Source organism: Paramormyrops kingsleyae, chromosome 22 (assembly GCF_048594095.1).
Source record: "Paramormyrops kingsleyae isolate MSU_618 chromosome 22, PKINGS_0.4, whole genome shotgun sequence".
Taxonomy (NCBI): domain Eukaryota; kingdom Metazoa; phylum Chordata; class Actinopteri; order Osteoglossiformes; family Mormyridae; genus Paramormyrops; species Paramormyrops kingsleyae.
Window position 1 is genome coordinate 13,098,135 of NC_132818.1, and position 27,017 is coordinate 13,125,151.

General features: G+C 56.7%; 1 protein-coding gene across 3 annotated transcripts; it reads left to right on the forward strand.

The window, feature by feature from the left end:
- The first annotated feature begins 353 nt into the window (after positions 1-353).
- On the forward strand, positions 354-26,886 carry smg1 (SMG1 nonsense mediated mRNA decay associated PI3K related kinase). Of its 3 annotated transcripts, none has more exons than XM_023821841.2 (62): positions 354-644; positions 2,110-2,267; positions 3,414-3,566; positions 3,691-3,827; positions 3,944-4,002; positions 4,124-4,337; positions 6,008-6,133; positions 6,248-6,320; positions 6,398-6,495; positions 7,111-7,284; positions 7,374-7,595; positions 7,860-7,961; positions 8,055-8,324; positions 8,521-8,651; positions 8,741-8,902; positions 8,993-9,111; positions 9,206-9,293; positions 9,383-9,484; positions 9,623-9,763; positions 9,878-10,077; positions 10,229-10,425; positions 10,766-10,927; positions 11,021-11,175; positions 11,266-11,393; positions 11,468-11,669; positions 11,788-11,897; positions 11,987-12,116; positions 12,633-12,792; positions 12,875-12,995; positions 13,084-13,323; positions 13,447-13,719; positions 13,803-13,947; positions 14,061-14,199; positions 14,309-14,530; positions 14,653-14,833; positions 14,949-15,110; positions 15,259-15,479; positions 15,561-15,715; positions 15,873-16,095; positions 16,182-16,428; positions 16,521-16,750; positions 16,859-17,107; positions 17,189-17,327; positions 17,498-17,607; positions 17,703-17,921; positions 18,007-18,197; positions 18,450-18,622; positions 18,838-19,117; positions 19,330-19,602; positions 20,115-20,349; positions 20,436-20,662; positions 21,197-21,353; positions 21,459-21,648; positions 21,740-22,212; positions 22,452-22,589; positions 22,686-23,018; positions 23,109-23,336; positions 23,889-24,100; positions 24,287-24,387; positions 24,560-24,742; positions 24,884-24,990; positions 25,643-26,886. In XM_023821841.2, the coding sequence occupies exons 1-62, from the start codon at positions 568-570 to the stop codon at positions 25,718-25,720; spliced, it is 10,905 nt and encodes a 3,634-aa protein (XP_023677609.2). In that variant the 5' UTR covers positions 354-567; the 3' UTR covers positions 25,721-26,886. The 3 variants fall into 3 exon arrangements, with proteins under 3 accessions (XP_023677609.2, XP_023677610.2, XP_023677611.2); XM_023821842.2 differs by having other exon boundaries at positions 4,127-4,337; XM_023821843.2 differs by lacking the exons at positions 354-644; positions 2,110-2,267; positions 3,414-3,566; ... (2 more) ...; positions 4,124-4,337; positions 6,008-6,133 and adding an exon at positions 6,169-6,190.
- The last annotated feature ends 131 nt before the right edge of the window (positions 26,887-27,017 follow it).

Sequence of the window (27,017 nt, forward strand, 5' to 3'; positions counted from 1 at the left end):
TTTAATAAAATTGCACACTCTTAATTTAATTAATAATTCATAATGATTGGATGACTGCAAAGCAGTAACTAATGTTCTTGAATGGATGACTGTTGCTGTTGATTTGTTTATACATGAGTTGAGGCTATACTGCCATCCCCTCAAATTTTTATTTCAACAATCATTCATAAGCCAATCTATTTTATATAAAGGGAAATGTACAATAACGCTTTCAAAAAGGCAACATCCATATAGCCTATTTCTGGTCGCCGTTGCACAAATGATGCCGAGGCCTCGTCGTACCACCTACTCTTGGGAGTTGTAGTTCAAAAAACCTCACGGGGTTGTAGTTCAAATAGTAGATTTACTGGTTGCCGCCAGGCGGCGTCATCTCGGTGAACTGGACCCGCGGTGGCGCTTAAACAAGCAGTGAAGAAGGAGGCGGAGAAAGAAGGCCGAAACCCAACTGGAGCCACATTTTACCATTTCAACGCGGTCTCGTTTGACACGTTTGTGGTTCGGGTGTGCAGGTCTTAAGCGCGGACCCGGTTCCCGTGCCCAGCGGGTCATGCTTCCCCAACGAAGGTAATGAGCCGCAAAGCCATCGGGTCTCGGCTGAGCGGCGCCCACAAACTGCAGCGGAACTGGAATGACTGGCAGCCTAGGTGGGTGTCGCGCATTCCCTCCCGCTCTCGGCAAGCTAGATCGGGGATGACGCCGGGGCCTACCGTACATTCGCCGCGTTAGCCCGTCACACGTGTGGGGAGCCAGACGGGCTGAGTTCTGAGGAAGCGGGGCGGTGAGACGCTCGCCGGGGAAGCGCTTGCGTTTACCAGCCACGAATACCGCGGTATTTTGTGCTTTAAAAAAAAGCGGTGTCGGGGACGCGGGGGAGCCGTAGCTCGCTCCGCCTGCGCTGTTAGCCTAGCCGACTAGCAGGCGCTCAGCGTCTCAGAGCCCCTATTCAGCTCGCTTGAGCCGGCATTGTTCGCGGCAGCGCTCTCTTGCTGCTGTTAATTCGACCGGCCCCTGACCCCGCTCACCCCGGCGATGTCTGGGTCTGGATGGCCGCTGTTTCGCTGGTCCCCAGCCGGCCCGTCGGCTCGGGTCATTCTGGGTTTTGTCTTCACGCCTGAATCGCCGAACAGGCTGTTTACCCTAAACGTGCAGCGCTTTCCTCGTCTTTATTTACAGAAACGCGGATCGTTTAACATCTCTCTCCATTTCACTGTTATCCAAGCGGGTACCAAGCCGTGGGGTCGCCCGGTTCATTTTGCTGCGAACGACAGCCTTCGGTGGTGTATGTAAAGGTAGCGGGCGAGCTAACGGAAATCTCCTTACAGTCTCTGTCCTGTACTGATGCTATTCTAATAAAGTAAAATGTGTATGGGAACCCAGCCCCGTATGCATTAGATGTGGTCTGGGTTCGAGCTAAGTTGGGGTGGGGGTGAAACAGACAGCCTTGGTGTCCGCTGGGAACTTTGTCCCGGGGTGAGTTCAAAGAGATATTTCGCATGTTGTCTCAAGGAAAAGCTCCAGATACAATAATATGAAGTGAAATGTTACAGGTTCTCCTCTGGAGAAGCCGTCTGCAGTGCATGAATCAGAGCTGCTAGGTCGTTTTTGTGTGCACACGTTTGCAAAGTTTGATGGCCACCATGATGTATAGCTTTGCAGTCTGTCTTTGAAAATGTTCCCGTGGGTGCTTAATGCTTTCTGCTAATTGGTGAGCAGCTGACTGCAGCCGTGACGGCTTGATGTGAAAACTTGCATGAAACATGTAGAGGTGCCCTGGAGCCTGGCATGTAACCCCCCCCCCCCCCCCCTGGCTCTGTGATGGCTCCGCGGCGCACATCCCCAGGACCAGTTGATTGGGGGGGGGGGGGGGGGGGCAGCCTGTCCGTTCACAGGGGTGCTGTGTGGCTTGGCAGGTTTGGAAGCTGTACCTGTGAGGGGAGGCTCGCCTGTTTAAATCCCATAGCTGGCATGGTCATGTGACCGTTGGGTCCCTGAACAAGGTCTTTGACCCCCAATTGCCCCATGTCCGACCCTGTGTTCTCAAAAAAAATGTAAAAAAGCCTCGCTTTAGGTAAAAGCTCCTGCTAAATAAATAAAATGTGAATGTTTCAGAGGCGACAGTGTGTCAGTTGGCCAGGACTGCCTGAAGTGCAGCGTTCCTGGTGACCACGGTTCTGGAGCTCCCTTCGACGCGACCTCCCTCGACCCGCCCGGCACCCCACCGCTGCACAATGAAGCCTTCACAGCCATCGCCACTCTGGACGAAGCGGGTAGGCAAAGCGGGTAGCTAATACCCCCCCCCCCCCCCCCACACACATGCGAGCCCCCTGTGCCCTCCCCCCCCACCACCACCACCATCTGCCAGTTGTTCTTAGCTGGTGACATGACAGCTGCGAGGTTTCTGGATACCTGTCACACACGGCACGGCCGCTCTGAAAACAAACAAGGCGCGTCGCCCGAGCCTGCTGGGGACTCCCGGCTGCTGGGAGTGTCCCGGCGATTTCTGCCGTTTTACGTCGTCTTCGTGAACAGAAAGTGAAAATGACCTCCGAGGTATTTCAGCCTTGTAATTAACAGGTGCTTTCCTGTAAACCAGAAAGTCCTGTCTGCTACGCGCTGATTAAGAGTGGGACCCGTGTGTCAGGATGTTCCCTGAGCCTCGGAGCATAGCTGATTGCTTTGGGTTTCAATTGCCGGGCACGACAAGCTAATTGCTTTATGAATTACTTTACAAAATCAATTTACCTTCCTTTCTGGGCCTTTAATGGTGCGATAAGTCTGAAACCATCCTAGACTTTTCACTCTGTGGCCTCCTGGACTGTAATGAAGTAACCGCAGTGTGGTCCAAATGTAACCGCCGAAGTCCTCCTGAGATAAGCATGAACATAACGATTCACGACAAGTTATTTACGGGCCTTGATTGCTTGGCTGTTGGTTAAAGTACCATAAATTGCTGTGGGAATTGTAGTTTGGGGTCATTGGCTGTCTTTTATGTCAAAATGCTCTTCATTCCTGTAATTTCAAGCTTTCCCTTTGGGTAGATAAAGGTTCCTGTCAGAGTTACCTGTGGAGCATTTCGTCTGATCTATGTGTTTTGATCTCAGGGTTGTTTTGTGAAGGGATTAATCATTTTTAATGATATTGGTGCTTTTTATGGTTTAAGATTGATGCAGGAAGATGCATTGGTGTGATAATGATTAAGGTGTAGTGCCTAAGTAAGGTCAGGCAGAACGATGCCTTGGATGGATCTAAACAGTGCTTTTTTTGGGTATGTGAAACTGAGTTTGATCTCTTAAAAGGTCTGCTTTTGTCAATTCTGGCTGTGAACTTTAAGCTAGTTATTGGTCCTCTTTCGAAAGTGGTGCTGTGTATTTTTTTTTCTGTGTGTGTGAGGTGCTTGTCTTGGTTCCTCCCAGGTGGATATGAAATTGATGGGGGTCTCTGTGATAATACTTATGGTTGGAAGTCGCTGGGGCAAGAGTTGAGGATCAACAATGTGACGTCCGATTTGACCAGTTTTCAGCATGGAAGCCGTGCTTTAACTTCAAAAGACATGAGAAAATCACAGGGTAGGTGCCGGCTTTCCTCAAACCGCCTGGCTGTCAAAGTGCAGGCATCAATTTGATATGGTGGTAGGTGCTGATGCCACGAGTGACCCCCTTCCCCCCCCGCCTTATTTCCAATCACCTGCAGATCGCCCACTGGCTCATTCAGAGGAGTCACGGCTGGCCAACCTCCTTCGGAGGGTGTCCCGGGAAGACGACCGGGACCGAAGACTGGCCACTATGAAACAAATGAAAGAGTTCATTCTGCACTCTGAAAACAAAGTGGTGAGTTTTGATAGCGCCCCCTGCTGGTGTGTCTTTCTGCTGGTTTCACTTTGTTTGATGGGACATTAGAGTTAGAAAGGTAACCATTCTACGGTCTTCCTTATCCCTGTTCTTAGGTTCTTGTGAAACAGTTGGATACTATCCTGGCTGCTCTAAATGATGTTTTGAATGAAAGGTAAGGCAGGGATTCCAGTCCCTTCGATTAGCGCACATTGGCATAAACCTTTGGTCTTCCTGATAGCTGTGGCATGGTTGTGTGCATGTTTGGTGACTGTGTGCCGGCTCTGCTCCCACAGCAGCAAGCTCCTCCAGGAGCTCCGGCAGGAGGGGGCCAGTTGCCTGGGCCTCCTGTGCGCCTCCCTCAGCTACGAGGCCGAGAGGATCTTCAACTGGATGTTCGTCAAATTCAGCTCGTCCACCAAGGACGAGGTGAAGCTGCTGTACCTGGTGGCTGTGCACAAGGCCCTGGAGACGGCGGGCGAGAAGAAAGCCTTTTCACCCGTCATGCAGGTTGGGGCCACCGTGCACACCAGTGGACACTGATGCATAAACACATGGATTAGTGTGTGTTATTGGTGTGCAGATGAATGTGTTGCCTGGCCAAGGAATGAACAAGTGAATGAATGAGGGCACGGGGCCTGTACCCGGAAGGTTATGGGGTCCGTACCGCAAGCTTGAGATTCAACCTTATTTTGTCCAGCTGTATAACTGGGCGAAGATGATTGATCTGTCAGCTGTGCTGCTCAGGCTGGAGTATAATGGGCATATTTGGCAGTGGGTTATAGGGCTGGCCGATATCATATCGATATTATATCGCGCATGCGCAATAATCACCAGGGATTCAGATGACAGGCAAAGCATATGGCTGGACGGCAGCTTTTCGGTACGATTCGGATGTTTGTTTACAGCCATAATTTGGTAAGCTGATTTGTAGTATGGCTAAAAGGATGGTGTATCTTTGTTTATTTAGCGGAGCACACCCCATAATACTGTTTAGGTAAACTATGGTTTGGTATACTTTAGTGCGATATGCACTGTAGCGGGGCACACCACATAATATTGTTTTGGTATACTATGGTTTGGTATACTTTAGTGCGATATGCACTGTAGCGGGGCACACCACATAATACTGTTTTGGTATACTATGGTTTGGTATACTTTAGTGCGATATGCACTGTAGCGGGGCACACCACATAATATTGTTTTGGTATACTATGGTTTGATATACTTTAGTGCGATATGCACTGTAGCGGGGCACACCACATAATACTGTTTTGGTATACTATGGTTTGGTATACTTTAGTGCGATATGCACTGTAGCGGGGCACACCACATAATACTGTTTTGGTATACTATGGTTTGGTATACTTTAGTGCGATATGCACTGTAGCGGGGCACACCACATAATATTGTTTTGGTATACTATGGTTTGGTATACTTTAGTGTGATATGCACTGTAGCGGGGCACACCACATAATACTGTTTTGGTATACTATGGTTTGGTATACTTTAGTGCGATATGCACTGTAGCGGGGCACACCACATAATACTGTTTTGGTATACTATGGTTTGGTATACTTTAGTGCGATATGCACTGTAGCAAGGCACACCACATAATATTGTTTAGGTATACTGTGGTTTGGTATACTTTAGTGCGATATGCACTGTAGTGGTGGTGAAGTAAGGAACAGATCAGCAGCCACAACATCTTTTAAAAGAGGGGATCTTGTAGATAAACAAGGTAAAAACACGTCTTGCGTGGTGGTAATTTTTGCAGCTTAAAGTCAAACACACAGTCAACAATGCTGAATATATACTGATTACTAACTCTTAGGTGTCATAAAATGCTTCACTAATATTTTAGCCGTACGACTAATCTGCTTACCAAATTGTGGGCGTAAATAAACATCTGTATTGTACCGAAAAGCCCTCATCTGAAGCCCTGGTGGTTATTGCGCAGGCGCGATATGTCGCCTGCCACCGTTAAATTTGCCCGTTACGCTCCAAGCTCAGCTGCTCAGCTGACAGATCAGTCATCTTCGCTCAGTTATACAGCTGGACAAAAGGTTAAAGCTCAAGCTTGCTGCACAGTGTCCCAGGGTTGAGGTCACGGCTGTGGGGAGGGTTTGGATTGGCCAGTGGTGGAGGTGAAGGATGTGTGTGTGTCTTCCCGTGAGCAGCTGGTCATGAGCAGCCTGCAGTCCATCTTGGAGAACCTGGACACTCCAGAGCTGCTGTGCCAGAGCGTCAAGTGCATCCTGCTGGTGGCTCGGTGCTACCCCCACATCTTCAGCGCCAACTTCCGGGTAGGTCTGCTCCGGCAAGCCCCTGTGCCCCCCCACATCTTCAGCGCCAACTTCCGGGTAAGCGGGTAAGCCCCTGCCCCCCCAGCTGGCTCTCACACTGCTGTCCCCCTCCAGGACACCGTGGACATCCTTGTCGGCTGGCACATCGATCACACGCAGAAGCAGTCGCTCACGATCCAGGTGTCAGGTGAGCAGCACCCCTTGCAGTTGCTGTCCTCTGGGGGGCACTGGCGGCGCGCTGATCGGGCCCTCCCTCTCTGGCAGGCTGGCTTCAGAGCCTGGAGCAGTTCTGGGTGGCCGACCTGACATTTTCCACCACACTGCTGGGACAGTTTCTGGAGGACATGGAGGCTTATGCAGAGGTGAGCTGGCATGAAGGATAAGTGCGGATGGCTGCTCTGATCTCCGAGTTAGTTTTGTGTGGAGATCCACAGGACAGTAGGGGGCGTCATGGTTGAGGAGACCTGTAATCTGAATACTGCTAAATGTTTTTTTTTAAAGCTGAAGTTATCAAGTGGTTTAGCCCCTGGACCAACAATTTTCATTAGTCATAAAGAAACGGCTGAAATTTCCACTTGACGGCGGGGTTCAATATTCGACGTTCACTTTTAAAGTGAACGGGCCACTTTTGGGTCGAGACCCACCAACTGAAAATCAGTCCTTGTGAGCAATGATTTTGTCTGGGTGAGTTTTTGCAGTGGTGAAGCATGTAGGACCAGGGTGTCAAACTTCTGCACGATTTTGGGTTTCCCCTCATTTAACACACCTGATTTAAATCCTTGTGCTAATTACCACACAGCTCTTGAGCTGAATCATTTGTGGTGGAACTGGGAAAGAACTAAGCTACACAGGGCTCCGGCCCTCCAGGAATGGAGTGTGATGCCCCTGGTATAGGAGAATTGGGCCGGTTCTGGGGCTGGTAGCTCGTGGCCCCCACTGCCGTTTTGCTTGACGTCCCCCTGTGACCCCCCCTGCAGGACCTGAGCCATGTGGCGTCGGGGGAGACCCCGGATGAAGACGTCCCACCTCCCTCTGTGTCGCTGCCCAAGCTGGCGGCCCTGTTGCGGGTCTTCAGCACGGTGGTGCGCAGCATTGGCGAGCGCTTCCACCCCATCCGCGGCCCCCCCATCACCGAGGCCTACGTCACGGATGTGAGGACCCCCCCCCCCTGCCCCGGATGAACCCCGCCGATGCGGCCGCTCGGTCGGACCCTATATGCTGACCCTGCCTCGTCCCCCAGGTCCTGAACCGGGTGCTGTCCTGCGTCACCACGGCCCGCCAGGCCCTGTTCTCGGAGCCCGTGCTGACGGCGGCCAACGAGTGCGTGTGTGTGCTGTTGCACAGCACAGAGTCGGGTGGCCGCCTCACCGACGCCGTCATCGCCTACGGCCTGGACCAGCTGGACAGCTGCCGGGCCTGTGGGCCAGAGCACTGCGTGGCTGTGCTGCACCTGCTCACGCTGGTGAGGCGGGGCTCGCACCCTGGGGGCACAGCCTGCTTGCGTTTATTTCCTGGGTCTTAAAAAAAAAAAAAAAAAAAAAAAATCTCCTGTACCTGTAGTGACTGCTTGTGGCCAGCAGGGGGCCACAAACCATGGGCTCTGAGTGGTGGCAAAGACTGCTGCTCTCGGGGTAAAGCCATCAGGAGCCACCAGGGGTGGTGTGTCACTGGGGCTCCCAGTCAATCCCTCCCCAGTAAAAACTGAGCCTGGGGTCATTTGTTCCAGATCGTGGACCAGATTAACAACAAGCTGCCGGCACACTTTGTGGAGAAGCTTCTGGCCCCAGAGTCTCAACTGCTGGAGCTGCGCTTCCACAGAGAGAAGGAGGTATGGTGGGGCCAGGGTGGGGGTGGTGGGGCCTCCCTAGGCCGCAGTTACGGTGTGGGGAGGCCGTCTGTGATGGTGTCTGTGCATCCACAGGTGGTGGTGGCGGCCCAGGGAGTTTACCAGGCGGTCCTCTGCCTGAAGAACATCCCCCTGCTGGAGGCGGCCTACAAGCTGGTACTGGGCGAGGTGGCCTGTGCCCTGGACAGCCTGCTGCTCCCGCTGGCGCTGCCCGCCGCCAACGCCAACATCCAGCACACCGCCTTCGCTGAGGCGCGCCTGGCCCCTGAGCGCGCCGAGTTCGTGCTCATCTTCAGCCTGAGCGCGCTCACCACCATCGGCAACACCAAGAACTCCCTCATCGGGGTGGGTGCGCTGTCGCCGCTCTGGCTCGTCACATGTAGCTATCATGCTGTAGTACTTCCCATCCCCACTTGGTGGCAGTAGTGAGAGGGCAGCCTTATTGGATGGGTGTGTCATGTCATCAGAGAGGTTTTTCTGCTTGGAAAATGTGTGGCTTATCACGTGCCACATCCTCATGTGTCCGTCTGCTCATCTTCAGATGTGGGCACTTTCGCCCACTGTGTTCACACTGCTCAGCCAGAACCTGCTGGTGGTCCATTCGGATCTGGCCGTATACCACCCTGCGGTGCAGTATGCTGTCTTGTATACTCTCTACTCGCACTGCACCAGGTACGAGATGCCCGTGTTTATCTCGCATGCAGACCGGGGCCCCGGTAACCCCCCCAGCGTGCACCAGTAACCCCCTCCCCGTCCCACAGACACGACCACTTCATCTCCAGCAGCCTGAGCTCCTCCTCGCCCTCCCTGTTTGATGGCGCTGTCATCAGCACCGTCACCACGGCTACCAAGAAGCATTTCAGCACTCTTCTCAACCTTTTGGGGATGCTCTTGAGCAAAGAGCTCCTCAACACCGATTCAAGGTGCTTCCCCTTCCCTGCCCCCCAGTGCCTCATTTCAGCCTCCCCCCGTTTTCCCTGGTGACTGACCTGCTGGACTTCCTGTCCCTACAGGAAGTTGCTCCTCACATGGGCACTGGAGGTGTCCCTGCTCATGAAGAAGTGCGACACCTACTCCCCCCTCTTCGCCCTGCCGTCCTTCCACCGCTTCTGCAAAGGCCTGCTGTCTAACTGTGAGGCTGCTGCACTGCCTGTGCCCGCAGGCCATAGGCCCTGCCCCCGCTGTGTCAGCCCCTCACCCCTCTCTGCCTTCTCTCCCCCCCCCAGCCCTGAATGAGGACGCCGCAATCTGCTTGCAGACCTGCAGCAGCCTCCATGTGCTGTCGTCATCCCTGACCCCCGAGCTGCAGCAGAGGTGCTGAGCATAGCCGCCATCCAGTCCATTTCCGGTTGGTACCGGGCCGTTCTAGATGGGGCGTGACAAGCCCCTCTCCCTCCCTACAGGTGTATTGATTTGTGCCGGGTGCAGCTGGTCCACAACTCTGTTCGAGTCCGGCAGGCCTTCGGGAAGCTTCTGAAGACCATTCCCCTTGACGTGACCCTGAGGTGACTGCTCTCCTTCCCCATGAAGAACTCTAGAAGGACTTCGGCCCTAAACACCAGTTTGGATGTTCAGTGTGTATTGCTGGTTTTAATTGGGAAACGTGCCTGCCCCCCCCTCCCTCCCCCCCTCCCTCCCCCCAGTAACCATGGGCACCCTGAGGTGCAGGAGATCTCCCTGGCCATCCGGCATCACATGAGCAAGGCCCCCAGCAACACCTTCCACCCGCAGGACTTCTCCGACCTCATCAGCTTCATCCTGTATGGGACCGTGCACCGTGTTGGGTGGGTAAAGAGGCGCGGTTTTGGGTGAGAGGGGGTGGGGCTTAGGGTATGGGGTGGGGCATGTTGGGTCCACCCTCCAGCAGCTTGACATGGTGCAACCCCCCCCTCCCACAGGAAGGAACCCTGGCTGGAGCGGCTCTTCCACAGCTGCCAGCGCCTGGACAGGCGGGAGGCGCCGGCCGTGCCGCGGGTGCTGCTCCGTGCCGACGCCGTGCTCTGGCAGTGGGTCACCTGGGAGGCGGCGCAGTTCACTGTGCTGTCCAAACTGCGCACGCCGCTGGGCCGTGCCCAGGACACCTTCCAGACGATCGAGGGTGAGCTCCACGGCGGCTCGCGCACCGTCGCCCTTCACAAGGGGATTCTGGGTTAAAAAATATCTACTACTTGTAGCAGCCAATAGGATGCTGCACCGTCTGCTGAGGGTAGTGCCACGTCTGACCTTTTAAGCCCGATCTTGGCCCCTAGGGATGATCCGGAGCCTGGCAGCCCACAGTCTGAACCCGGAGCAGGAGCTGAGCCAGTGGAGTGGGGCCGAGAGCGACGAGGGCCACCACACCAACCAGCTGCGGCTCACCTTGCTGCTCCAGTTCCTGGAAAACCTGGAGAAGCTCATGTACAACGCCTATGAGGGCTGTGCCAATGCGCTGACAGCACCACCTAAGGTGGGTCCTCCACGGCGCTCTGGGCTTTGCTTTCAGATGCGTCGTCCTTCTAGTCTGCGCAGGCTAATGTCACAGAGCGTAAAAAACCTGGAAAAGATGGAAATGCGAACAGTCCACAAATCCATTTTTACCCAGGAGATTGCTGGTCTCTTCTGAATCGGGAACTGGCACAGAAGATTATCTTTGGTGTTTCTGTATAATGATTTGTCTTCAGGCTGTGTATTTGGCAGTTAGCCGTTATTAATCCGCACGTTGTGTTAATGGTAACGGTGTGTTAATGGTAACGGTGTGTTAATGGTAACGGTCTTTTACTTGACGGGCTTCTTGTTTTGTGTCTCAGGGCATCAGAACCTTCTTCTACACCAACCGGCAGACGTGCCAGGACTGGCTGACCCGGATCCGCATGGCGCTGATGCGCGTGGGGCTGCTCTCGGGCCAGCCGGCCGTCACGGTGCGGCACGGGTTCGACCTGCTCGCTGAAATGAAGAGCGGCAGTGCCCCGGTGAGGCTTTCGGAACGCCCCAGATCTGTCTGTGCATGTCTGTCTGTGGATGTCCTAACATCCTGGAGGCCGTGTCTGTCCCCTCCCCCCTAGGCTGCGGAGATGGAGGTGCCCGTAGTGATGCTGGTTGAAGCCCTTTGCGAGCTGCGCTGCCCCGAGGCCATCCAGGGCCTAGCTGCCTGGAGCACGGTGCACGCGGGCAGGGGCCTCGGCTGGGTGGGCTCTGTGGCCTTACAGGCCGAGGGACGGTGAGCCGGCTGCTGCCCATCGCCGTGCCCCCTTCCCCCATGCCGAGGGCGTCACCGCCGCTGGCTCACCCTCTTCCCCTGTGCTCACAGCTTCGAGAGGGCAGCGCAGGAGTACCAGGAGCAGCTGTCCTCCATCTCCGGGATCGACTGCTCTATCAAGGGCTTCGACGGGGCGTTCCTGAAGGCCTCCGCCACCTCCAGCCCCAAGCACGCCAACGGTAAGGGACCGGGGCCGGCAGGGGCCCGTGCAGAGAGCTAGGATGCAGGCCCTGATGCCAGCGCGCTTTTCCAGGTGACGCCAGGAAGACGGTGCTGCTGAAGCCCAGCGACTGCTCCAACGACGTGCTCAACTTCCTGGCCAACAAGGCGTGCGAGTGCTACATGGCGCTGGGCGACTGGCCTGCCGCGCTGCAGTGGCAGGCCTGCTGCGCTGCACTCAAGAAGACCACTGCTGGAGCCGCCGTCAGCCTCAAGACCGACTTTAACTACGTCAGGTGGGCGGAGCACCAGGGGCTTCCTTGTGTGTGTGTGTGTGTGTGTGTGTGTGAGCGAGCCCCCCACACCCTTAAGGGTGTGTTTCCCCCTGGTTTACTCCCCACTCGCTCTCTCCAGGGCCTTAAGCAGCTTTGAGGAGGCCGACTTTGCAGAGTGCCGCTCCCAGCTTGAGCTGCTTCCGGGTGACGACTTCGGCCTCCTGAACTCTGCCTCCCGGGATAAACCAGGTACACCGGCGCTTTCCGTCGCTTACAGATCCAGTGCCGGGGGTGGGGACGCTGGTGCCTGACCCCTGCCGCCCTCCCCCTGTCCTCAGACCTGAAGCGGCTGCTTCCGGCAGCACTGAGCCCAGATCCCACAGAGCTTCAGAAGGCCATCGAGGTGCAGCTTCTCCGGGGAGCCCTGGGGATCTACGAGCTGGAGCAGAAGGCGGGACCCACATCCGAGTGAGTGCCAGGGGTGGGGGGAGCTGGGTACTGAGGGCGGAGTTACCCATAGGCCTGTCCGTGAGCGACCTGGGTTCTGAAGACGGCACTCAATCAGATAGGGACCTGGGCTGTTCTGGCCTCTGTTATTTGTGACAGCACCAGCAAAGGGAGTTTATGGTGTTTAGGGTAGCAGGCACCATAGCATGCTGATGTTATGGGTCATGCTGTTAGACCTTAAAGGAAGTTGGTAAATAGAAGCTGCAGATAACTCTCAACATCCTGAAAGCGTGATACTGTGTGGCTCATTGTTTTTATATGGCATGACGGCCCTTCTACATGTAAGGCAGTCCATAATTTTAACATCTGTTATGAACAGTTCTACAGGTGTGCCGTCTGTCTCTCTCTGTCTGACAGACAGATGGACACGCTGTGCCCCTTGCCCTGTGCCCCTTGCCCTGTGCCCCTTGCCCTGTGCCCTGTGCCCCTTGCCCTGTGCCCCTTGCCCTGTGCCTGACTGCTGGTCTCTCACTGCAGGAACCTGCTGAGGTACCTGAAGCAGACGGGCCGGATCTGTCTGGGCCCACTGCGTGTGTCAACACTGGCTCTCTGTGGCTCTCTGCCTGTGGTCGGGGTACTGCAGCTACACTGTGCGAACACCCTGGAGCAGTGCCTGTCCGGCCAGCTGGCCCCCGAGGTGTGCCCTAGGACCTCGCTGGCACTAAGCGCCTGTGTCGCCGATGGTGACACTGACACTGCCCTTCCCTGTTGCCCCCCAGGACTGCTTGATCCCGCTGTACAGCCAGGCCCTGAGCAGCTGTAAGCAACAAAACGTCCAGCCCTGGCTCCATGCCCTCCGCTACACCGCTTTCCAGCAGCGCCTCTTTCTCCAGCTCAAAGGTACGTCCCTGTAGCCCCTCCCATGATGAGATTCCCCCCCTCTGGCTCCCCCCCGCCCTTAGACTTGGCTCCCTTCCCCCCAAACCAGGCCCCTGCTCTCCTGTGGACTCTCACCTGATGGAACTGCGGCTGATGGCCGTCAAGTTCGCTCGCAAGCGGGCCAACGTGGGCCTGGCCGCGCGACTCCTCAGCCAGTGTGGCACTGCCGCGGAACCCGACTGCCAGGACCTGGTGCGCCTGTTCGAGAGCCTGTCCTTGGAAGGCAGTGTGGGCGAGAAGTGGGGGTCCGAGCTGGAGCTGGAGAAGGCCAAGGTGCTCTTCACGGCAGGTCAGTGGGGGATGGGCTGGTGACTTTGTTCTTTCTGGGGACTCAAAATGTCACTCCAGGGGGCCCCCATCAGAGGTTTCTGACCTGATTTTCCCCCCCCCCCCTTCACCTTGCCCCCCCCAGGCCAGTCTGCCGTGGCAATGGAGATGCTGAGCGCTAGTGCGCTGTCCTACTGTCGCGCCGGCAAGAGCGAGCGGGCTGCCTGCCGCGCTGTGCTCACGCTCTGCAAGTGGCTCCTTGCCGATTGGAAGGACATGACGGTTCACCTGAAGCAGGTAGTGAAGAGGGCTTCCTCGGGGCTCTCTGTGCTGCCGCCACTGGGCCGCAACATCGCCGCCCTGCTGGAACTCCCACTGGAGGACCAAGGCCTGCCGCATATCACGGCCGAGACCACTGGTAAATATGGCTTCCTCCCTGGGGGGGGTTTTCCCCAGTGTGCTGCTGTCCACCTAAACGTGTTGGCCTTTTCGTTTGGGCAGTGAGCGTCGGTGTTGGGGAACCTGACCTTGTCCTTGGGCAGCTTTACCAGCTCTCAGCTTCCCAGGCCCCGGAGGTAGCCAAGTCCTGGGCCGCCCTGGCCAGCTGGGCCTACCGGTGGGGGCGGAAGGTGGCTGACAACGGCAGGTGGGTGTCTTCATGGGAACACGTTTTAAGGCGGCAGGGGGACCTCCATGGATCAGGTTCCTTTTAGGGAACGCCGTTTAAACTTTAGGTTTCTGCACCCTTCCTCTACCCAGCCAAGGAGAAGGTGTTCCACTGCTTCCGGAGGAGAAACAGGAAATTGAAGCTCTGCTTCCAGCATGCACCACCAGTGAAGACAAGGAGACCATATTCAGCATCCTGGGCCAGGCTTTGTGTCGTCCAGCGGGAATTCAGGTAACCCCCCCGGGGGCCGCATGTCTGGTGACTCACTATTGATATGGTCTGACCCTCGATGAGCCCTGAGCCAGCTGGTCTGACCCCCATGCTTGGGCCCCCTTCTCAGGATGAGGACATGGCCCTGCAGAATGAGGAGAGCAATGAGGACGACACCGTGGACGTGGTGTGGCGGCAGCTGCTGGGCTCGTGCCCGTGGCTGGCAGAGGCTGGGGACGGGGTAACCGAGGGCCTGATCCGAGTATGGCGCCGCGTGGTGGACCGCATCTTCAGCCTGTACCGTGTCTCCTGCCGCGCCTACTTCACCTTTCTGAAGCTCAATGCCGGCCAGGTGAGCTGGGAGGGAGGGTGCAGAATGAGGCATCCGCATGCTGAGCCTCTAGGAGATTCAAGTCGCATGGCAGCGATCCGGTCAGGTTAATTAGCTCGTTACCTTGTTACCCCCTCCCCCAGGCACCAATTGACGAGGATAACCCCAAACTTCTGCTAGCTAGCCAGAGTGGCAAGCAGAGCAGCGACGATGTCATCGTCATGGCGACCCTTCGGCTGCTGCGGCTGTTGGTGAAGCATGCGGGGGAGCTGCGGGAAGAGCTGGAGCTGGGCCTGGCCTCCACACCCACCGCGCCCTGGAGAGGTAATGGGCAGAACCGGCAACAACCAGCCATCCCAGGTCAACCTGGGAGATATACGATAATGTTCTAGGTGTTTCTCCCCCTGACAGTGGATGTGCTCCATATTGCCCCCTACAGGCATCATTCCTCAGCTGTTCTCGCGCCTGAACCATCCGGAGGCCTACATCCGGCAGAGCATCTGTAGCCTGCTGTGCCGTGTGGCCCACGACTCGCCCCACCTCATCCTGTACCCGGCCATCGTGGGCTCCATCTCCCTGGGCAGCGAGGCCCAGTCTGCGGGTATGCCGGGCTACTGCTCCGTGTCACGTTCGCCGTGAGGCAGAACTGTTTGCTTTGTTTACATTTTGAGCTGAGTTACACTGCACCATATTAAATTAACCATGCTAGACATCACTTTGACCCACGCGGGACGTTCCTGCACCCTTAGGCAACAAGCTGCCATCAGCGCTGCCCACGTTTCTGGGCAACATCCAGGGGGAAGTGCTGTGCGGAAGTAGCTGTGAGGCGGGCAGTGCCCCCGCCTCCCAGGAGAGCGGGAAAGGCCACGAGCTGGGCCTCTGCTCCAGCGAAGACCAGGCCATGATGCAGGACTGTTACAGCAAGATCGTGGATAAGCTGTCTTCTGCCAGCCCCACCATGGTCCTGCAGGTATGCGCCCCCAACCCGTCACCCCAGGACTCGTCCTCCCAACCACTGGTCAGGCCAGCTGACCCTCCTCTGCTCCCCCAGGTCCAGATGCTGGTGGGCGAGCTGCGCAGGGTCACCCTGCTGTGGGACGAACTTTGGCTGGGCGTCCTCCAGCAGCAGCACATGTACGTCCTGCGCAGGATCCAGCAGCTGGAGGACGAAGTCAAGCGGGTTCAGAACAACAACACACTCCGCAAGTACGCGTGCTGGGATCGGCCTCTTTGCCGTAGCGTCTTATGGGCGGGTCTTGGGGTGAAACCACAGAAGTGTGTCTTAACCAGGTGTGAATGAGTCAAATTGGGGTGCGAGCAGGGGTCTCCAGGAGGGGTGCTGAGCATTGTGATCGATGTTCAGGGAGGAGAAAATGGCCATCATGCGTGAGAAGCACTCGGCCCTGATGCGACCCATCGTGTTTGCCCTGGACCACGTCCGCGACATCACGGCAACGCCTGCCGAGACGCCGCATGAGGCCTGGTTCCAGGAGACACACGGCGAGGCCATTGACAATGCGCTGGAGAGGCTCCGGAACCCACTAAACCCAGCCAACCCTGCCAGCAGCTGGGTGCCCTTCAAGCAGGTACCTCTCAGGCCCATGACGTTTGACCCCCAAGCCACTCCCCTCGCTTGAACCCTGACTGACCCACATGGTGCCTGTCGGTCTAGATCATGGCAAGCCTGCAGCAGAGGGCCCAGAAGCGGGCCAGCTACCTTCTGCGTCTGGACGAGATCAGCCCTCGTCTGGCCACCATGGCCAGCACGGAGATCGCGCTGCCGGGGGAAGTGTCTGCCACTGATGCAGTCACCATCCAGAGTGTGGGCAACACCATCACCATCCTGCCCACCAAGACCAAGCCCAAGAAACTCTACTTCTTGGGATCTGATGGGCGGAACTACCCATACCTGTTTAAAGGTGCGAGACTTTGAGTGTGCAAGTGGTGTTTGAAGGTGGTGGTTGTGGGTCCGGGTACCATTCTCTTGCATCTGGATGATTCCCTCCCCCAGGATTGGAGGACCTGCACCTGGATGAAAGGATCATGCAGTTCCTGTCAATCGTCAACACCATGTTTACCAAGGTCAACCAGCAGGAGAGCCCTCGTTTCCACGCCCGGCACTACTCTGTCACGCCTCTGGGCACCCGCTCGGGCCTCATCCAGTGGGTGGATGGGGCCACGCCCCTGTTCGGGCTCTATAAGCGCTGGCAGCAGAGAGAGGCCAGCCTCCAGGCCCAGAAGGTATGAGGGTTCCTTGCAGAAACTGCTACGGTCCTCTGACCAAAGCAGGCATATTTCATCTATTGTGTCAGATTGTGTAGGCTAACGGTGTGGTCTGGCCTTGGTCAGGTCCAGGATTCATTCCAGCAGCCACAGAACCTGCCCATGGTGCCCAGGCCCAGCGAACTCTACTACAGCAAGATCGGCCCGGCGCTGAAGGCCGTGGGGCTGAGTCTGGACGTGTCGCGTAGGGATTGGCCACTCAGCGTGATGAGGGACGTCTTGCGTGAGCTGATGGAGGCCACGCCCCCCAACCTACTGGCTAAGGAGCTGTGGTGCTCCTGTGCCACACCCAGCGAGTGGTGGCGGGTCACCCAGGTAAAAACCAGCCTGCGGTTGGGGTCAGGATGGGGATGTTGAGTCTGTGGTGTTGGCTTGACATCCTCTTCTTGCACTCAGTCATACGCAAGGTCTACCGCTGTGATGTCGATGGTTGGCTACATCATCGGGCTAGGAGACCGTCATCTGGACAATGTTCTCATTGACATGACGACGGGCGAAGTGGTGCACATCGATTACAACGTCTGCTTCGAGAAAGGTGAGCGCGGAGGACTGATAATAGCTAGACCCTATCCTATCATGGGCAGGCTTTCATTGTAAGGTTTCACATCTTAGGGTTAGCAGGCGGTGCTAGGCTAACCCTAACGCTGCTGGCTATGGACAGTGTCCTTAGATGGGCCGATTCTCATCTTGTGGTTCATATTATAGGCAAAAGTCTAAGAGTTCCTGAGAAAGTTCCCTTCCGCATGACGCACAACATCGAGACAGCTCTGGGTGTGACGGGAGTGGAGGGTATCTTCAGGCTGTCCTGCGAGCAGGTGGGCGACTTCACCTCCCAGCTGAAGGGCTTCCGAAGGCCTCCGCGGCTGAGGCTGGCTGACCCGACACATATCTGCCGAACTTTCTCTTTCAGGTGATCCAGATGATGCGGAGAGGTCGGGAGACCCTGTTGACCCTGTTGGAGGCCTTTGTGTACGACCCCCTGGTGGACTGGACCGCGGGGGGCGAGGTGGGCTTTGCAGGGGCAGTGTATGGAGGAGGTGGCCAGCAGGCTGAGAGCAAGCAGAGCAAGCGGGAGATGGAGCGTGACATCACAAGGAGCCTCTTCTCCTCCCGTGTGGCAGAAATCAAAGTGAGTCCAGCCTCGTGTCCCTCTGGGGTCTCCTGTCCTCCATCCTTTCCCTGCCTGACAGCGCCTCACTTTGCGCCCCCTGCAGGTGAACTGGTTTAAAAACCGCGACGAGATGCTGGGGGTGCTGCCGCAGCTGGAGGCCGCCATGGGCGAGTACATGAGCCTACAGGAGCAGCTGGCGCAGGTGGAGAAGCAGAAGGCCCGGCTGCTGCAGGAGATGGAGTTCCTGGAGGATGCCGAGGGCCCCGAGCACCTCATCCACACGCTGGAGCACAGGTACAGCGTGCCGCAGCGGGTTCAGCATTCGCTGTTACAGACAATGGATGTATGGATGAAATCCCTGCACAGTTTTGTTTTATTTTAGCTCAGGTGTAATGGTGAATAATAGAACTCACTGTGCAAACACTTACGGACTGCACTAAGTTCTGAGTGTAGCAGAAGTCTTTCAAAGCAGTGTTTCGTGATGCCCCAAAGATTGTATAGCTAAACTGTGACGTCCACCTGTTAACTGGCTCCCGCCGTGTCCAGGTACTCGGAGCACACCCAGCTGCAGTCCCGGCAGAGGACCGTCCAGGACGCCATCCGTAGCAAACTAACCGACCTGGACCAGTGGATCTCGCAGTATCAGGCAGCGTTTGCCAGCCTGGAGGCCAGTCAGCTGGCCAGCCTCCTGCAGGAGATCAATGGCCCCATCGAGCTTGGTGAGGCCCAGCCTGGGGTCTCTCTCCCTGCTTTGCGCTTCCTCTGCATGTAGGAGGCGCTGTACTGAATAACCAGTGACCTGTTTGAACGAAGCCTTGTAGCTCTGGTGGGCGGGGTTAGCAAGCTGCCAGTCACTTTTTGGTAACCTCGTTCCTGCTTCAAGTGGGCGGCGATGTCACACTCTGTCCTGCTGTCCACCCCCCCCCCCCGCCAGGCCCCCCCAGCTACGTCCCGGCGACAGCCTTCCTGCAGAACGCTGGCCAGGCCCACCTGATCAGCCAGTGCGAGCAGCTGGAGGCCGAGGCGGGCTCACTGCTGCAGCAGAGGCGCTCTCTGCTGCGCGGCTGCCTGGAGCAGCTGCACAGCTACGGCACGGTGGGCCTGCTGTACCCTCGCGCCGCGCTGCGCCGCCACCGCGCCTACGCCTGGAAACAGTGGATGGAGGAGCTGCTGCGCGATATGACAACCGACTGCTGTCAGGCCATCTACCGCCAGTGAGTGGGGGCCACATCGCTAATGCTGCGGGGCTCTGCCTGAAATGTTGCCCGTTTGACGCGTTAGTGTTGCCTGGAGCCTCTGTGTTGTGATTGGCTGGTATGTGGGGGCCTCTTGGTTGCTGTGGCTGAAGGTTCCGGGGGAGATTCTCCAGCTAAAAACCTGTCTGTTGTAAGGAGTAAGCTGCTAACCCCTCCCCCCCCCCCCCCAGGTATGAGGTCCAGTTCGCCCCCCAGCCGTCGCCAGCCACCTGCCAGTTCCTATCCGGCGTGGAGATGGCACTGCAGCACCACGCGGCCGACATCAACGCGCGGCTCCTGAGACACGCCGAGCGGCTGAAGGCGGAGGCCACCAGCGTGCTGACGTGTGAGGAGCAGCTGCAGGAGATCGAACGCTGCATCAGCTGCTTCCTGGCCGAGAACGGGCAGCCCGGCGGGCTGAGCCTGGCTGCAGTGATCGTCACGGCGCTCTGCGCCCTCACCAGGTCAGTCCTTGCCGGAGACCAAAGCCGGCCTGCTACCTCAGACTCGTTTGTGTCATCGGTTTTCAGCAGTGTTTCCCAACCTAGTGCTTGGAGACCCACTGATTCGTGTTTATGTAATCATTAGTGCCCTTTGGGTGTGTTTGGGGCGTGCAGGCCTGTTTGGACCTGCTTATAGCTGACCTGATGCAGTACCATTTGGACGTTACGCCTTACACTGTTGGCAGTAGCTCTGCCTCTCAGACGGCTGGCAGAGCTCCTGTTTCACCCCGTTAGTGCCGAGTACCGAGACGTGGTGCTGAGATGGAGTCCTGGGTCCATGATGGCCAGCTTTGACATATGGGTGACGTGGAAGCACTCTGATCTTTGATCTTTGACCTACCAAAGTCCCCGCTTGTGTTCCTGAGGTCATTAATACCTTCTGGGTGTGATCGGGGTATGTGAGCCTGTTTGGACCCGTCTGTGCCCAACCTAGTGTGGTGCCATGGTCAGTAATGTGTCCACATCACCCCCAGGCGTAACCTGGGCATGGAGAGCGTGGCGGCGGGTGCGGGCGAGCAGCTGGTGGAGCTGACCTCGCGGGACGGCGCCTGGTTCCTGGAGGAGCTCTGCAGCATGAGCGGCAACGTGCTTTCCCTGACACAGCTGCTGCAGCAGTGCCAGTTGCTGCCCCATGACCTGGACGTTCCCAGCCCTGCCGAGAGCCTGCAGGCCGTCTACCTGGCCAACGGCGTCTACACCTGCCTACAGGTCGGCCTCGCACCCGGGACCGGCCCCTCGCGGCAGCCGCTCGCGGATCCGGAGCCTGACGGCCGTCTCTCTGTCTCGCTATGCAGGAGCTGAACACCAACTTCAGGCAGATTATCCTGCCCGAGGCCCTGCGTTGCGTGCTAAAAGGCGAGAGCACGCTGGAGGCCATGCTGGCCGAGCTGGAGACCCTCATCGAGCAGTGCGCCGACGGGGTCTCCCTGCAGGGGCTGGGCGAGGTTCTGCAGGCCCACCTGCGCAACACTGCCATGGGCCTGGAGGAGGAGGCCGACGCCCACTACCTGGATGTGACCAGGTACCGTCGGGGGTGGCACTCAGTTACTCTGGGCCCCCCCCCCCCACCCTCTTTCTTAGATGTTTCAGAACCTCATAATAAATAGCTAGCGAGTCGAGTCAGATCACAGCTAGCTGGCTGGTTAACACACCATGCTTCCTCAGCACCTCTGAAATAAGGAATGGGATTAATATTTGGTGTGGCTGAAACCTCGGGGCCCCCAGACTAATGCGGGTTGTAGGTTTGTTTCAACACTGGTAGGGATGCAATCAGCCTCAAACCCCCTGCCCCCGCTAAACACATGCGTTACTCCCATCAGGGACGTGTCATGGTTCACTGCCACTTAAGGGTATTAAACTGAGCTGCAGGTGAACTGATGACTAGAATCAGGTTGTCGTGGTGAAAACAAACTGAAATGTTGGTTACCCGGTAACCTGAAGGTTGTTGGGTTGAGTCCCCTCGGGGCGTCTGCAACCGTACAGGTTTTAGCATGTTAATGGTGTTAGCCTTTGAAAGCTGCTGGTTGAATGACATGGGGGGGGTTCCCTCACCCAGGGTTCTGCGGGCTCAGTACTCAGAGCTCATCCAGCCCCGCAGCCTGGAGGGCGCCGTGCAGGACACGCCCAAGATGAGCGCTGGCCAGATGCTGCTTGTGGCCTTCGACGGGATGTTCACACAGTTGGAGGCGGCGTTCGGCCTCCTAGTGGAGAAGGTCAGCCCCCAGTGGGATGGCGGGGGAGGGGGTTCCGGTTAACATCGCAGTGGGATATTTAACTGTCACACCCAGGTCATGACATATAACCCCCCCCCCCCAAAGCTGAACAAGATGGAGGTGCCCCCAGCCTGGAGGAAGGTGGATGTTCTGCGGGAGGCACGTGCGGCCCAGGCCCACTTCTTCGACAGCCCCCGGCAGCGGCAGGTCCTGGAGGACGTGTTCTTCATCCGCCGGCTGCAGGCCATCTGCGACTTCTTCCGGCTGTGTGGCTCCTTCGCGCAGACTTTGGCAGGTGAGCCGCATCGGGCCACTCAGGTTCTTATGTCCCGTCCTTGCTTGGGTCATCCGTCACCGTGCCGTTTCGATCCGCGTCCTGTTCGCAGGAACCTGCCTCCCGCCGGCGGACGACGCCGCCCCGTCCAACGGGCCAGTCCCCCTGACGAAGACCGTGTTCCGTGGGGCGGCCGTGGTCAGCGAGGACCAGATGGCACGGCCCATTAAGACCTTCACGGCGGACTTCGTGCGGCAGCTGCTGATGGGGCTGCCCACGCAGGCGCTGGGCCTGGCCATGTGCAGCGCCCTCAGCGCCCTGGGCATGGACCTCATCGCCCAGGTGGAGGCCAAGGACTTTGGCGCCGAGGGCAAGGTGCCCCTGGATGACTTGTGCAAGAAGGCGGTGGAGCAGGGTGTGCAGGCAGGCCGTCTGCCGCAGCTGCTGCTGAACCGGGCCACGGTGCTGGCCAGCTCCTACGACACGGCCTGGAAGAAGCTGGACTTGGTGCGCAGGCTGGAGGTCAGCATGGAGGCCTCCAAGGTGAGCCTGCAGCGGGTCCAGCTCCACATCGCCGTGTTCCAGGTGAGACCCGCCTCCGCAATCACAGCAAAGGATTATGGGAGTTTATTTGACTCCATCTACGTTCGTGCTAATTTGGAGGTTACCCCTCATGACGTTTGTGGTGGCTCTGACTCTCTCTGATTAGCGCTGAGATGGAGCCCTGTGTCCGTGATGGCCGGCTTTGATGTCGGGGCGACACGGGGCGCTCAGACTTTTGACCTATGACCCTCTGCGCTTTCCCACTTGTGACCCAACAACAGTGGCAGCATGAAGATGTGTTGGGTGCCAGGAACCAGCCAATGAGCGTGAGCCCTCCACCACGGTCCATCATCCTCAGCAACATGAAGAAGAAGCTGTACAAACTCCGGCAGGATGAGGCGTCCATCGCCAGCGTGCAGGTCTGCGTCGGCGTCGTCCGCTGCCGTTTGAGGGAACCAGGGAACATCTCTCCAGCGCACCAGTGGTGAACTGTCCTGTTTCCTGTGCATTGGCAGGAGAAGCTAGCATCACTAGAGGGCAGTATTGAGCAGCGGCTGAAGTGGGCCGGCGGAGCCAATCCGGCGCTGGCCCCCGTGCTGCAGGACTTCGAGGCGAGCATCGCGGAGCGCCGGGCGCTGGTGCTGAAGGAGAGCCAGCGAGCCAGTCAGGTGACCTTCCTGTGCAGCACCGTGCTCAACTTCGAGGGGCTGCGCACGCGGACGCAGGAGACGCTCAACATGGACGCCGCCTTCTTCGACCTGCTCAAGCGCTGTCAGGCCACCTGTTCATATGCAGCACAGTTCAGCACCTCTGTCTCCCCACTGGAACTGCAGCTCCTCCACAGGCTGGTGAGTCTTCTGAATGGCCCGCTAGCGCCCCCTGCTGCCCTGAGCGGCACATTACTTGCTGATCTCTTCCCCCACCCCGCGTGTCTGCAGAGCCCCACCCTGGAGCTCCCTATCGGCTGCCCCGAATGGCTGGCGTGCGCCGGAAAGCACCTGAGCCAGGAGATGTCGAACCGGCGTGCCGCTCAGGACGAGCAGGAGCAGCAGCTGGAGGTGGCAACGGAGACCCTGCAGGTGCTGGTGGATGCAATCAAAGGCATCCTGTCCACCCACAACCGGCAGCTGGCCGACGTGAAGCACCTTCTGCGAGCCATGGCCAAGGTGAGACCCCTGGGCCCTCAGGTGCCCTGATGCTAGAAACTGCTGCTGGAGACCCTTAGCCTGTAGCCTTTAACCCCTCAGCCTGTAGCCTTTAACCCCTCAGCCTGTAGCCTTTAACCCCTCAGCCTGTAGCCTTTAACCCCTCAGCCTGTAGCCTTTAACCCCTCAGCCTGTAGCCTTTAACCCCTCAGCCTGTAGCCTTTAACCCCTCAGCCTGTAGCCTTTAACCCCTCAGCCTGTAGCCTTTAACCCCTCAGCCTGTAGCCTTTAACCCCTCAGCCTGTAGCCTTTAACCCCTCAGCCTGTAGCCTTTAACCCCTCAGCCTGTAGCCTTTAACCCCTCAGCCTGTAGCCTTTAACCCCTCAGCCTGTAGCCTTTAACCCCTCAGCCTGTAGCCTTTAACCCCTCAGCCTGTAGCCTTTAACCCCTCAGCCTGTAGCCTTTAACCCCTCAGCCTGTAGCCTTTAACCCCTCAGCCTGTAGCCTCTAGTCTCAACACTTGCCAAGATTAGGTCCGTCCATCAGCCGCTCCATTGTCCTCCGCTCCGCAGGATGAGGAGAACGCGTTGTCTGATGGCGAGGATGTGCCGTACGAGAACAGCGTGCGCCAGTTCCTGTGCGAGTACAAAGCTTGGCAAGACAACATGCAGACGGCGCTGTTCACCGTAGTGCAGGCCACAGGGTCGCCGCGCAGCCAGGAGTCGGCAGAGCTGCTGCAGGAGGTGCCCGGGACACTGCGGGAGCTGCAGGCACAGAGCCAGAGGTGCGTTGGCGAGCTGCTGCGCTGTTAGGGCTGCGCTGTTAGGGCTGCGCTGTTAGGGCTGCGCTGTTAGGGCTGCGCTGTTAGGGCTGCGCTGTTAGGGCTGCGCTGTTAGGGCTGCGCTGTTAGGGCTGCGTACCCTATGTCTGTGGTAAGCTGTGCATCGCTTTCCTTCTCCCTGACCTTTAGCATCTATAATGGGCTGGTGAGTTTTGCCTCCCCCTTGGTGACCGAGAGAGCCAGTGACTGCGCAAGTCCGATATCGACTGTTCAGACGAGCTTTGCTGCTGGTAAGACCACTTCCTTTGCAAAGCACGTTAGGCCACTTTCACCGGTATGCAATTTTGGTTTGCGCCACTTGGTGGCAGCAGCAAGACGGTTCAAGTCTTGGCTGCCTGACCAATCAGGACTTATCCTTTTGTTAGTGAGCAGGAGTAACAATCTCTTTTTGCGTCCCTTCAGCGGTGCGTTGCACTGGCCCCAGGACACAGCCCGACAGCATGTCCCAGAACACACGCAAGAGTGCACCCCTCCCCCGGAACCCAGGAACCCCCGCAGACACCCCTCCCAGCACTCTAGCGCTCACCACCAAGGGCCTGGTTCCGAGCCCCAAGCGGGCCGTGCGTGACCCCAGAACAGGCAGAGGTATGTAGACCCTCAGTCCATCTTCTACCACCGGCAGCAGGACAGGCAGCTGTTAATGGAGGCGAGGGCTTCTCCAGTCAGGGGTGCTTGTGCCGGCTTAAAGCGGCATGACGAGCTGCTGGTGTTTTTGTGATGCCGCAGCTGTCCAGGAGAGGAACTCGTATGCCGTCAGTGTCTGGAAGCGAGTCAAGGCCAAGCTGGAGGGGAGAGACGTGGACCCCAACAGGAGGATGACGGTCACAGAGCAGGTGTCGTATTCTGCCGTCATCACGGTGACCTGTGTGTGCTGGAGCGCTGTGCAGGACCAGGCCCCATGGTTTCAGTGTCAAGTCTTAGTCATGTGTTCTGAGGAACATAGTAAAATACTTCAGTTGTATGGTAAGGGACAGATGAATGGGGGGGAGGAGGTTAATAGGACTAACAGCAGTGCGAATAAGGGACCAAACAGCAGTACACAATAGGCAATATATGCAAAATACGGTAAAATATAGGAATTTCAGTTACTCCAGTGTGATTGACAAGGGTGAATGGCAATCCATTGTTGTATTAAACAAAGCCAGAGGGCAATGGAGCAGAGGAACCAAAAATTCTTAAGTGGGTGGGGGGGGGAGGGTCAAATGGCTGCCCAGTCCCTCCTAAATTATTGTTTCAGGGTCTCTCTTGAAAGGGACTGTTCAACATTGTCACTGGCTGTAAGAATTTTCCTCCGGTATAATAAAAATATTCTGATTATGAAATCTGAGTTGTGGGCGAGCCGCTGCATGTAAATGAGTCACAGTGATTACTAACGCGGAATGAATTTTCTAGAGTGTGCACTTTCGGGACCTGCGATTTGTCAGCGTGATGAACCTGTGTGCATGCGCCTGACCACTGTTTCCTGTCCCCTCGGCTCCCGTCCAGGTGGATTACGTGATCAAGGAGGCCACGAATGTAGATAACCTGGCTCAGCTGTATGAGGGCTGGACTGCGTGGGTGTGAACGGGACGCCGTGAGATCTGTTTGGTCCAGCGAGGGTAGAGATCCACCAAGACCCACCGGGTCTGGGGCGGAGGAGTCACAGAGCCCCGTGGGGGAGGGGGGAAGGCGGGGGGGATCCACAGATCCTCCCCAGGGTCCACCCCGGACCCCCGGAGCACGGCTGCCCCCGGCGACCCTGCTAACACCTCCAAATGGGGTCTGCGTCTGTCTCCTTAGGGTGTGTGGGGGGCTGACCGAGGTGGTTAAGGGGGGTAATAAGGTGGCAAGCTTGAGCCACCCCCCACCCTTGTAACAAAACAACAGTAAACAAACCGACACACACGGGGACTTGGCTGCAGGGCCCCGCTTGACAGACTGCACCTCCAGGGCAGAGGGCTGACACCAGCTCTCTCGCGGACTGCATCTCAGCAGAGAGCGAGAGGCAGCGGCCCCCGGTCAAGCAACCAGCCTGATTTTGCTTCTCCCGTCGGCGACGCCGGCACGCAAGTCGTTGGGATCGGAGGGCGTCTCTCGGGAGGACGGGGGGGGGGAGTTCCGTGGGCTACATTCAGTCCGACGGGCCTGGCGCAGACTGGAGCTCTTTTAATTAACGGTGTAATCAAGACTTTTTTTTTTTCCTTTTGCTAAGATGTTATCGCAGATGAATAAACCCTTATTTTACACACCACTAAATAAAAAAAAAAGATGTGTATCGTGCAGAAATTTCACTTAAAAATAAAATGCCAAGGAGATGAGTCTTTGAGCATTTCACTCTCTTTTTTTGGCTTTTGACACTGCTGCAAGTCAACATGTCCAGTTTCATTTTTGGTTTGATTTGAGGATAATTTGAAGACAAAAGTGAGGAAGACTTAAGTGTTTTGAACAATATGTAAGACGCCTTGACTCAATTGGATTTTTGAAACTTGTTTTCCCCTTTGCATTTGATCTGTTAATATATTCAAGACATTTTCCTCCCTTCTGCTTCTTTGAAAGACTGGATTTGATCCTTTGCCGTTACAGTGAAAATGTACCATTCCTAAGCTAATCCCCTGTTGCTTGTTTTACTACTTTTACATTTTAGTGGGGGAAATGTGCTAAATGATTAGTAAGTGTTTGGTCATGGTGCAGTTTGTTTCTTAAAGATTTTATTCAGTTTTGTTTGCCTAATAAATTGGGATTTAAAACGGTCTGAAATGTGTGCCTTCATTACATCAAGGTGGGAGTGCGGTTGGGGGGAGTGGGTGGAGTTTTGAAACTTGAAATGTTAAATTGCATTTTGCCTCTGCTAAAGGCTCGTTTATTTTTACCTGACTTGATA